The following is an 11,438-nucleotide window of genomic DNA, read 5'->3' on the forward strand; positions in this document are numbered from 1 at the left end:
GCTAGAGTGGTGGAGGGGGCGTGTCACCCTCCGTGTCTGGGCGGTGCGTCCGAGACCGGCTCTGGTTTGGCCCCGGAACCGTCTCGTTCTGAGTCGGTCAAGTGGCGTTCTTCGTTCGATTCGGCCGTGTGAGCTCCCCGCTCGGGGCAACCTCCAGGCAGCTTGAGTGGCGCAAGGAAATACACAGGCAGGACACAATGTTCCACACTGCCCACCAGGGATTATTGTCTGTCTGTCTGTCGTGCATAAATAAATATATAATATAAACAGCTCTTTGATTGGTGGAGACCTACTGCCGGGTACGGAGAGGGGGGGGCCTAAGGGAGGGGGTCAGGGGAGGGGCCTGAGGATATGGGGGGGGTCAGGGAGGGGCCTAAGGGAGGGGGGTCAGGGGAGGGGCCAATAGTGAAGGGGGCTGGCTGCCTGGCTACCTCAAGTCACGTGATCTTGTACACAGGTAGAGGAACAACAGGTTCCATACTTGCCCACCAGGGATTATTTGTCTGTGTGCACGAATGCGCTGTCCAACCAAGTTCCTACCTGCCCACTCCGAAGGAACTTTTTTTTAAACGATGCGAAATAACGGCACTCAACTGTTCATTTAACTACTTTCAAGTTTCCGGATGGGAAAGCGGAACAGCGCCGGCTCACCGCGGGGCTTGCGGCGTGGAACCAGCGACTCGTCGTCAACGTCAACTCCACGGCTCGCGAGCCAAACCCTTCGCAAGTCTAGCGTCCACACGGAGACAGACGGACGGGACAGACACAAAAAAACACGTTCCTTCGCAGTGTGCAGGTCGGAACTTGGTTGGACAGCGCATTCGTGCACGACAGACAGACACATAATCCCTGGTGGGCAGTGTGGAACCTGCTGTTCCTCTACCTGTGTACAAGATCACGTGACTTGAGGCAGCCAGGCAGCCAGCCAGGCAGACAGCCCCCTTCACTATCGGCCCCTCCCCCTTGCTTAGGCCCCTCCCCTTACCCCCTCTCCCTTAGGCCCCTCCCCTTACCCCCTCTCCCTTAGGCCCCTCCCCTGACCCCCCCTCCCTTAGGCACCTCCCCTGACACCCTCCTCCCTTAGGCCCCTCTCGTTCCGGCAGGAGGTCTCCACCAATCAAAGAGCTGTTTATATATATATATAGTTATGCACGACAGACAGACAAAAATCCCGGTGAGCAGTGTGGAACTTATTGTTCCTACCCTTAAAACGAAAAAGCTGTTTAAATAATACTAAGACACTGTTGATCCCAATTATTGGAAACAACTACCAAAAGAATTGTTAATCATGACTTGGTTCCACCGAGATTTGAACTCAGATCGCAGGATTCAAAGTCCTGAGTGCTAACCATTACACCATGGAACCTTCACCCAGAAAGCTTGTTACACAGTCAACACGAGAGTGGGTTTCAATCAATTGTATAAATCATTAAAACAATAATGCTGCTTCCAACTTTTTTAAAGAATGAGTGGTTGCTGTTAAGAGATTATGAAGTTAGTAGGGCAAGGTGCCGGTTATAATGGTTATTAGCACTCAGGACTCTAAATTCTGGAACTATGTTCACGTCTCGTTTGTAACCCCGCCACGTTTAAAAAACATGTAGTTTTGTCATTAAAATTACGAGATGTGAGTTTCTATTTGACTTCAGGATCTAAGGCAACCTGACTGTTGAGCCAAACGGGAGTGCTGTGCTCCCAAAATGACTTCACGTGACAACCACCTAAAATCTGCAATCACTCATCTGATTTCCAACATCGTGCTCAATTCCTAGATGCCACGGTGACACCTGCCGCTGTCCCCTCTGTCATTGTCTGATTTATCTTCATTTTTTACTCACGTGGTGTAATGAGCCTGTATCATCAGTTGGTTCCATGTGTAAATGGTTAGCACTCAGGACCTTTGGACCTGCGATCCCGAGTTCAAATCTCGGTGGAACCTGTGTTGTGCATTTTTTTTAAGATTTGCTTCTAAATAAATTATTGGGGAAGAGAAAAACGGGGTTAAACACGCACATTATTCACACATTTGGTACTGTTTTTATGATAGTGTAAACGTATGAACAGGAGCAGTACATCCATAAATTAAATCGAAGTGTGCTAGCTCAGGTTTGAGTGCCCTAGAACACGTGCACCAGAGATGGAGTGATTAAATAAGCGTTGCTCCACAATCAATTGTTCTTCACCCGATTTGAATTTGCGGCAATGTGCGGATATCTTCATCCAGCGGTGGTTAATCGTTGCCGCAGGTTTTCTTTTTTGCATCAATGAAGTGGTCTCATAAAAATTTGAATCGATTAATCACTGACCAACAAGCAGAGCTTAAGCCCTCTAAGGAGTTAGTGCGGTAAAGACTTTATTGTCTGAAGGCCGTTTACGTGGAACTTTCAGGGCGTTAAAGGCGAACTAGAAAACGGCGCCGCTAAGGAATGTGAACTGAGCTGTGGTGGGAGCTGTAGCATGAAATCGCTCTTGTAAGAGCAAGATTGGTTTCAAGAAAACTTACGAGACCCAAAGAAATGTAACTTGTCAAATAAGAACGAATACATTGATTGAACTCGACATACGGAGGATGTATTTATTGCAACACAAAAAGACACTTGGTTCCACCGACGTTTGAACGCAGAACACAGGGTTCAAAGTGCTGAGTGCTAACCATTACACCATTGAACCCATTACAGCTCAGTTCACAATTCCTTTACTCGACATGCGGAGACGTATTTATTGCAACAATAAAAGACAATTGGTTCCACCAGGGATTATTTGTCTGTCTGTCGTGCATAGCCCCTCCCAAACACGTACGCTCTCGGATGGGTTTGAACCAAGTTCCTACCTGCCCACTCCGAAGGAACGCGTTAACTCAGAACTCAAGATTTTAATTGTAACAAAAGTAGAATTTAAATATTCGTAAAATTATGGGAAGGTCCCACCGAGGTTTGAACTCGGATCGCAGGATTCAGAGTCCTGAGTGCTAACCATTACACCATGGAACCAACTGATGAACTGGGCTCATTACACACGTGAGAATTGAGAAAAAGTTATGACAAATATAGCCCAATTACAGAGGGGCGATGGGTGAGGTGAAATCGTGGCATCTAGGAATTGAGCACGATGTGGGAATTCAGATCAGTGATTGTGTAGTGGCGGTACGCGCTGACAAAGGGGCGGCGTGTGTGTGAGCGCGCCGGGCGTGGCTACATCGAGTGTGGTGGTGTTGACGCGCGACCGACAGTGATGGATCACGGGGTGGCGCGGGGTGCGTGGTTGTGCGCGCTGACACAAGGTGGGAAATAGGATCGTGGGCAGCGCGCAGTGATTGGTCAACTGGGGTGGGTGCTCTCAGCGACGTCCGCATGGGAGGACTATAAAGGGGGACACGCGGGAGCACTCGGAGAGTTGATAACCAGTTGAAGATCGAAGACGGAGTTGAAGAGGTAGGGCCCCGAGACCCCTAGTCCCACTGTCCTTGTAAGGGCCGGGACCCTGTGTGGCTCAGAGGCGAGACTGTGGGACCCGTGGTCTGACGTCCATGTGGGACGAGGCTGTGGGACCCAGAGTCGAGACGGACACCCCAGCCGGGTGGGTTCCGAGAAGCTACGGGGCGTAAGAGCCCGTGAGGGAGTAGCCAGGGGAACATCGTGGGTTAGGCTGCAGTTAGCCACCCGTGTAATATAAGTTGGTGTTAATAAAGAGTGTGCTACCCGTCAAGTCGTCTCCCGCCAAGTTACTACTTTACACATTCATTAGGCTCCGGATTATATCTATGCAGCTTGAGCATACAGCGCAACAATCGTCTACAAGACAGTTGTGAAAAGGTAAGAAAAGTTTGTACGTTATTTTAGGTTCCCATATTAATGTTGCATGAAATAATACGATCGGGCCTCCACTTGGTTACAGAACACAGACTAGAATAATGCACAGGATGGCTAAGAAATGTACATGACTCCACTCATTCCAATTGCGAGCCTGGGCATTCCTCCATAAGCTTGGATCCAAATGTAATGGCCGAAATTAGAAAACGCTCACCCCAAGCAAAGGTGCAGCAGCCAAACGGACTTCCAGGCAGTCGACCGAAGCATCCTAATGGTGTAGAGGGGCCTCCAGGATGATTGGTCGGGAGGAAAAGTTTGAAGGGATGGGATAAAAGGTTCAAACGGGAAGCAGAGTTGAACCAGGAGGCGACAGAAAGAACCAGAGGTCGCAAACGGGTTTTGATTCCTTACCCGTTCCCGTACCCAGCCGCACCAGGGTCGCAAACAGGTACCCGTACCCGGCCGGGTACGGGTAGGGTACGGGTATCGGGTACCTGATTGCGACCTCTGGGATGAAGCCATGTTGCAGGCGCGGGTGGGTTGATTCTAGGAACTTGAATTGTGAGAAGAGACAAGACGTTGGGAAATGAGTGACAAACGGTGACTCACCAGTGACTCACGGCCTACCCGTACCCGTACCAGAGGTCGCAAACGGGTTATGATTCCTTACCCGTACCCGTACCCGTACCTGGCCGCACCAGGGTCGCAAATGGGTACCCGTACCCGGCCGGGTACGGGTAGCCAGGTATCGGGTAGGGTACGGGTATCCGGTTGCGACCTCTGGTAAGAACCGTTTAGGAAGAAGGACGGGAATTGGCTGGGGTAAAAAAAAAGTGAGAGAAAGTTCGAGAAGGAGGGCTCGAGAAGGACAAAAGGGGAGAGCATGGGGAGAGGGGACGTTCTAGGGAAGGGAAGAGCTTCAAGAGCAGGAGCAAGCCGGGCCTGGGGTGGTTGTTGTGTATCAACAATAAAGAGACTCCCAGTACGCAGTCATCGTTGTACGAACATCAACTGAAAGTGATGGTCAGCGCTGTCACCTCAAATCGTCTCCATAGCTGCAGCTCACTCCCAGCACTCTTCAGATGTGCAAGCTGCACCGTGCGTGTCGGTCAGCATGCGGCTCAGGTGGCTGACGGATGGGTTGAGGACGGACCGGCATGTCGTGGCCTCCCTGGCGTTCGCCGAGCGGGCTGAAAAAGCGCGGGGCAGCGCGAACCATCCAAGTCAAGCAGATCGCCGTTATGCAGAAAATCTCACGACGAATTGACTTCGCGGCATTCCCTTGTCAGCGTCACCACGTGCACCGCGTGCTTTAGAGCCAGTGCCACCATTAGAGTAGCCGAACACCCGCGCTCAAGCACACTCGTAACACACAAACAGGACCCCGGCTATGATTTCAGGTCAAGCAACGCGATAGTGCATGGCACGTGCATTCCACATGCCCCACTTAGAAGCCCTGTCACATTTTGTGACATAGCACATGCATAAGGCCAACTGTGCCAATCAGCTGCCTCATTACTTATAACGATCATCATCCAAATGAATGAAAGCCACAGCTGAGCGAGGAGTCTCACGATTCCTACCTTAGAATCAGGAATACGATGCCTCGGAGAAATTCTAGAATCATGGGCAGGACACAGGTTACGTTGAGCATGGCGTGGAGTCGTTCACGATGCACGCTGCCTGTTTAGCTCAAGTACATTCTACGTGAACCGGCAGTGTACACAATTTAGTTATTCACTTGTTCATTTATGTGTTCCACTGGGTATGATATATATTCAATGTCTCGATTCAAACTGTATGCGATATAGATTTAAAAAATTATGTTACGAGGAATTACATACTTGCTATGAATATGTTGAAACCCTGGATACACTCGGAAGCGAGATGTTCCATTTCAACGGATATAAAAAATTAAATGTCAATTAATATTAAATTCATCTTGATTTGAAGCTTTCGTGACTGCAAGGGTTCATACTCTTTGTCATTTATTTTATTTTACTGATTGTTTTACCTACGTGACTTTATCCAAAAAAAGCAAAGAGGAATTCATGTTTAATTAATATGCAGGGTGCTTCAAATAAATGTTTACATGTATATAATACTATCGCTTTTAATGGAAAAAGAACGGAAAATAATACACTGTTACATGATAACAAATGTAATGTTAATAGCTTCAAAACGTCAAAGAGTCTCCAATTGTTCGCCATCATTGTCAACACGTGCCTGGAATCTTCTCCAGGTGGTCTCCAAAGCCCGGAGGCACATTTCTTGTGGTATTGTTGCAAATTCTCCGAGGTGTTCACATTTGTTTGAAGCACCCTGCAGTAATGTATATGTGTAGAGGAGTAAAATGGGGACGTGACGTCATGGTGTGCCGTTCAGTGCGATGACGTCACGTCTCCCGGGGTACTTAAGGGATACCCCGTGACGTAAGCGGGGTCACTGTGGGAACGGGTAGAGTAAGCAGGGTGAAGAGGGAACCAGGGGTAGAGAGAGGGATCGAATGGTGAGCCTGGAGAGAAGCCGGTGGTAGTAGCCGTAGAGGTGCTTCTCTATCCAGTCGGTGGAGTCGGCAGAGTCCCCGATCCGACACGAGAGAGAGAGAGACCGGAGCAGCCGGCAGGGACCCGCACTTAGAGTAGGACCCCTCGCCCCTGGGAGTTGTGCACCCTGCTGCGTGTGTATTGTAACAGCTTTAATAAACCCTGGCGAAGCCCTTAACTTACCTCCGTCTACGAGTACGTCCGTCGGAACTTCTCTACATATGTACAGACAATTATTCATCTGTTTTGTAGAGAGCAGCAGGGTGGGGCATTGTAACACATCCCCGTCAACCCATGAGGTTCACCCGTATTCTTGTGCAGGGAAATTGAGTTCTCAGGTCCAGACGGTGTACAGACGTTTCAATACGGGCAAACAAGTAGTCCATTTGTTCGTGGTTTCTCTCTTGTGATGGAACTTTGTAGGATGAACGTTGAGATGTATAAGGGCACGGGATGACCAGTAAGGTCTGAATTGGTGTGTAATAAGATAGCCACTGATAAGGGGTTGACAGGTATGCACCTGTAGTGTTTATTTATGCAGTTGTCTCGCTCATTAGAGGTGTCTCGTTACAGGAATAAGGCACTGTAAATGGTAGGAGGTGGATATTTGTCGACTTATTTGGGATCTCTTTACGATGATCCTCCCCCATACTGCACACACACAGGTCCCAACCCAACCCTAACAGGCTCTCAAAAGTGTTCTCAGAGCACCGTTTGAAATCAAATCAATAATTTCCTTCTGAAATAAGTAATATTTTTAAAAGCTTTTTTTTAAACACGCTTTAATGAAATGTACGGTACTAGTAATGGCAGAACTCCACGGCTCCAGGAAGTGGCTCTGAAGCTTGCCATAACTAAAGGGTCAACGTCAGTTGAGCGTGGACAATTAGAGCCAAGACGAAACATAACATATAAAAAATAATGTTTTAAAATACAGTATGTATTTTTTATGATAGAATATAGTATTGTCATCAGTATGACATAAGTATACCAAGTGTGTAGTCGATACCACATTGGGAAGTGGGTTAAAATTGAGTTACAAGATTTGAGGATACTGTAGAACGACAACAGACAGAGCGAGTGAAATAAAAGCGTGTAATAAACGGAGAATGTTCGATTTGATATCATAATGTCTATTTAAAGACTCAACTCAATTATTAATATTCTTGGTTCTTTCGGTAAAGTCACGTAGAAGGGAAATAATAAAATAATAAAAATAAAAGATAAGAATTAATATTATTTATTATTTATTAATAATTATAATAATTATTAAAAATTAATACAAATTACTTTTTTATTTCCCTTCGTGACTTTACCGAAAGAACCAAGAAGATGAATCCCTGCAGTCACGAAAGCTTTAAATCGAAGTATTGTCCAAGTTTATTTTTTATTGAAAAACAGCAATTATGAAAATAAGATGTTTGCCTGCGTTTCCTGATCACGCAGTGATATGCAATACAAGTTCAGAATTAATAAGGGCGGCCACTAAATTCAAATAAGGAACCGATGAAGGACAACATGGCAAACGAGGGGAGGGTGTGGCCAGTACCATGCCTGGCCGCCTTTGTCTCCCTCGTGCTCACCTTTACACACTACACCAGGTACCGAGACCATCAGCTGTTAAGATAATCAGCACGGATATTAACCGTGGATTGGAATCGAACCCATGTTGCTGGGTTGATAGCGCGATGCACTAACCACTACGCCACCGCTCAGTATACAAAATATCCCCTGTAGAACCTCGGGGCCGTCCATAAATGACGTCACGCGATTTTGGCCGATTTTTGACCCCCCCTCCCCTCGTCACACGGCGTCAAAAAAAGAAAAACCTGCTTCAAATCGCTTTAAACTCTTGTCATTGTGGTGCCTATTTAATTTGGCACTGCACTCTGATGTTGTAGGAGAAAACATTTATTAAAAGTCTATTTACCGTGATGTAGTAGAACGTGTCGTCTATATTTATTTAAAGTTGCGCATTTTGATGTGACGTCACATTTCTCACCCCCCCGTCACACATCGTCACAAATGTCTGACCCCCCCCCCCCCCCAGGTGCGTGACGTCATTTACAGACGGCCTCCTCCACAGGCTGCTGCGGCAAATGCTGTTAGCAGCACCAAGGGAGGCTGGGCTGCCAGCACCACCTTAGTCTCAATGGTGATGTTTACACACGATCCCAAGTTCTCATTTAAGGTTGAGTCGACCTTCGGAGAGGACCAGGGCTGCTTCAGATATTCTTCACTGGCTGGATAAGAGAATCTCACTCATCAAACATACACATACTACAGCAGTGTATGGCGTGGTGGTGCAGTTGTGTACTGCATTAACATAACGTGAATATTTCTTGATACCGGAGGAAACCATTATGATTCTGGCAGCATGGGTTCGATCCCGATTCTGTTGTGGGCCTTCCGGAGGTTGACTCGGCCTAATAAGAGCCCCTGGTGTAGCGTGTAAACATCACCACTGGGAAGGCACAGGGTGGCTGGGCGTGTTGCCGATTAATATCTAACCCCAGCATCCCAAAGCACCTTATATAACCTCTCATCCCAAATACACGAAACACACCACTTCGAATCCTCTTGTACCAGCTCTTCCTGCCCTATGCCAGTCTGATTATGCGCTCGCTGAAAATCGTGGGCTACGAGGCTACAACTGGATGTCACGAAATAAAGATCCCCCAATAGTCATACACCGCTGGGGTACGAGTTGTTAGCGGTCACAAGAGGGTCTAGCTATATCAGCCCATCGGGGCCTGCCATGAAAACCCGGCGTCCATGTCCACTGCTCAAGGACACGACATTGTGCCCACGGGAAGGTGTTTTGGTCAAAAAAAAAGTAGGAGCGATGGGCGACGTGTAACGTTTATAATTTCCCGGCATACACTCACTGGCTCGAGTCCCGACATCTAAACTCACGGGAGGTGCAAAGGGGACAAGGTGGTGGAAAATGCACCAGGCCACGACATGCAACGCGACGATCAATCGTCGCTCTTCCGCTCCAGGCGGCAAAAGCTCCAGTTGTGCTCGACTGTGTTCTCATTGGCGCGCTCACTCACGTGGTGCACGCGGGAGCATCTCAGAGAAAACCCCTGGCGTGCAATGTACTCCCACAGGTGCACGCGCAGCGACACTTCTTGCGTATAATCACACGGCCCAAACGTGAAAGACATTTGCGTGTCGCGCGTATTCATCATGTGCTTGTTCCAGCGCGTGAAGTTTCCAGCGATACTCTGGAGCAGTGCAAACACCTTGGTTGTGATGGTGAGCTGTGTAATGATCACCGTCACTGGGTTCGAGTACTTGCTTAGCTTGCGAGTGCTTGCCAGCTCCACTGTCTCCTCGTAAGTATCCAACGCGTAGAGGGGCTTTGGCTCATTGAGGCATTGGATGAGCGGCTCTATTTGATAAAAGTCAGCCTCCTTTCGTAGGAGATCAATCTCCTTGAAGTCCTGCGGGAGGGTGAGTTCTGAAGTGCGCAGGAAGTTGAGCACGTAGCGGAAGAGCGGCCCGTCGCGGTCGATGAAGTAGTGTCCCTGCGCGTCTCTCGCCGTTGGCAGGTCCCCGCTGAACATGGCGCCCAGCATGGAATCCGAGTAGCGCCTGAGCGTGGCGCGCGACGTGCTGTAAAGGTGTCCGCCCACGTTCAGCGTCACAGGCTCCGACATTATTATGATGATGATGATGATGTCTCCCATGGCTCCTCATCTTCACCGCGAGATGCAGATGGGCACTGGGCTGGTTGGAAAAACAAAATGTATTTAAGCATGAAAATCATCAGGCCCAAAGCAATATTGGCAGGTACTTCATCATCATCACAATCCGTGAGCAGATAGCCCGTAGGTGTCCTCCACTGAGCATTTCGTAATTTGTTTCCACTTTCCTCTATCTTGTGCCAATATGCTTAAGTAGTGCCACATCTTTTTGGCACATAGCTATTTGAATAACACACCAATACAGTGAGCCATTTGCGTTTTGCTGGAATCTGATAAAAAGTCATTTCTGCATTTCGTGGCATGAATTACTTTGAAAAAAGTGTTGGGTATTGCCGCACAATTACTGCTTGAACATTCACATCGCCACGCGAATCACGCCGTGTGGGACTTGAAATAAATGCTGCATTGGACACGCCATACCGCGCAAACCATACCAGTGTGCAGCCATCACAGACAAGATTCTCCATGCCACACCTTGTTTGAAAGACAGGACGGAATCCAGTCTGGGATGCTTATTTCACAAAAATTACACAATGTGTGGTCATTTGTAATTCAACGTTGAAGACAATGTCTCGGCCAATACGTGAAAAGAGTCTGCAGTTTGTAAAATGTGGTTCCTTGAAACTTGTAAATTTGAAGCTTTCGTGACTGCAAGGATTCATACTCTTAGTTCTTTCGGTAAAGTCACCATGTAGGTAAAAAATGAAATTATAATTAATAAAAAAAATAATAAAATAAAAATCACGACGTTTCGGAGGCAACACAAGCTTCCGTCTTCAGGTGAAACTGATACAGATTTTTTGCTGTGACAGTTTCACCTGAAGACGGAAGCTTGTGTTGCCTCCGAAACGTCGTGATTTTTTAAAATTAATTTTAATTTCATTTTTTACCTACGTGCCTTTACCGAAAGAACTAAGAGTAAGGTTCCTTGAAACGCAACACAATCGTCGTGAGCGTTGCTCTGGAGAACGTACCAACCATTATCACGCAGCAGACACCACACACGGCCTCTCCTTCCCACGGCCTGACCCCTTCACATCGTCAGCACGCGTCTCACGCGTACACAGCGCCCCGAACCAGCCACGCCGGTGCAACTTGTGCGGGCGTATCGGCGATTCAACCACAAGTTAAATCGACGGTAAATCCTTTCTCGTCGGCGGTCAGCTTTACTTGAGCTAATTAAACACATTGTCCTGCGGAGGGAGCTGGTAGGAACGTCGGGTTGCTCGGTCAATGGCCTGCAGGGTCAACGGCGGCGTGGTGTATTTCGCAAATATGGCCGACTGTGAGGGCGGGCACAAGCCGGCGTGAGTAGGTTAAACGTTGAGTTTTATAAGGGCACCACGGGGTGACCAGCCCCTCCCCACCCC

General features: G+C 48.0%; 1 protein-coding gene and 2 non-coding genes across 3 annotated transcripts; all 3 read right to left on the reverse strand.

Annotated features, from left to right (window-relative positions):
- Positions 1 to 1,294: 1,294 nt before the first annotated feature.
- Positions 1,295 to 1,366, reverse strand: TRNAQ-UUG (transfer RNA glutamine (anticodon UUG)). Its single transcript has one exon. It is a non-coding gene; the product is annotated as a tRNA-Gln (tRNA).
- Positions 1,367 to 2,918: 1,552 nt separating this feature from the next.
- Positions 2,919 to 2,990, reverse strand: TRNAQ-CUG (transfer RNA glutamine (anticodon CUG)). Its single transcript has one exon. It is a non-coding gene; the product is annotated as a tRNA-Gln (tRNA).
- Positions 2,991 to 8,492: 5,502 nt separating this feature from the next.
- On the reverse strand, positions 8,493 to 10,080 carry LOC133362448 (BTB/POZ domain-containing protein KCTD6-like). The gene has a single exon (XM_061581397.1). It carries the CDS (start codon positions 10,048 to 10,050, stop codon positions 9,334 to 9,336), a length of 717 nt encoding a protein of 238 aa, XP_061437381.1. The 5' UTR covers positions 10,051 to 10,080; the 3' UTR covers positions 8,493 to 9,333.
- Between the last annotated feature and the right edge of the window lie 1,358 nt (positions 10,081 to 11,438).

The sequence above is a fragment of the Lethenteron reissneri genome, unplaced genomic scaffold (assembly GCF_015708825.2).
Source record: "Lethenteron reissneri isolate LAM-NWPU_2019-01 unplaced genomic scaffold, ASM1570882v1 scaffold_1484, whole genome shotgun sequence".
Lineage (NCBI taxonomy): Eukaryota > Metazoa > Chordata > Hyperoartia > Petromyzontiformes > Petromyzontidae > Lethenteron > Lethenteron reissneri.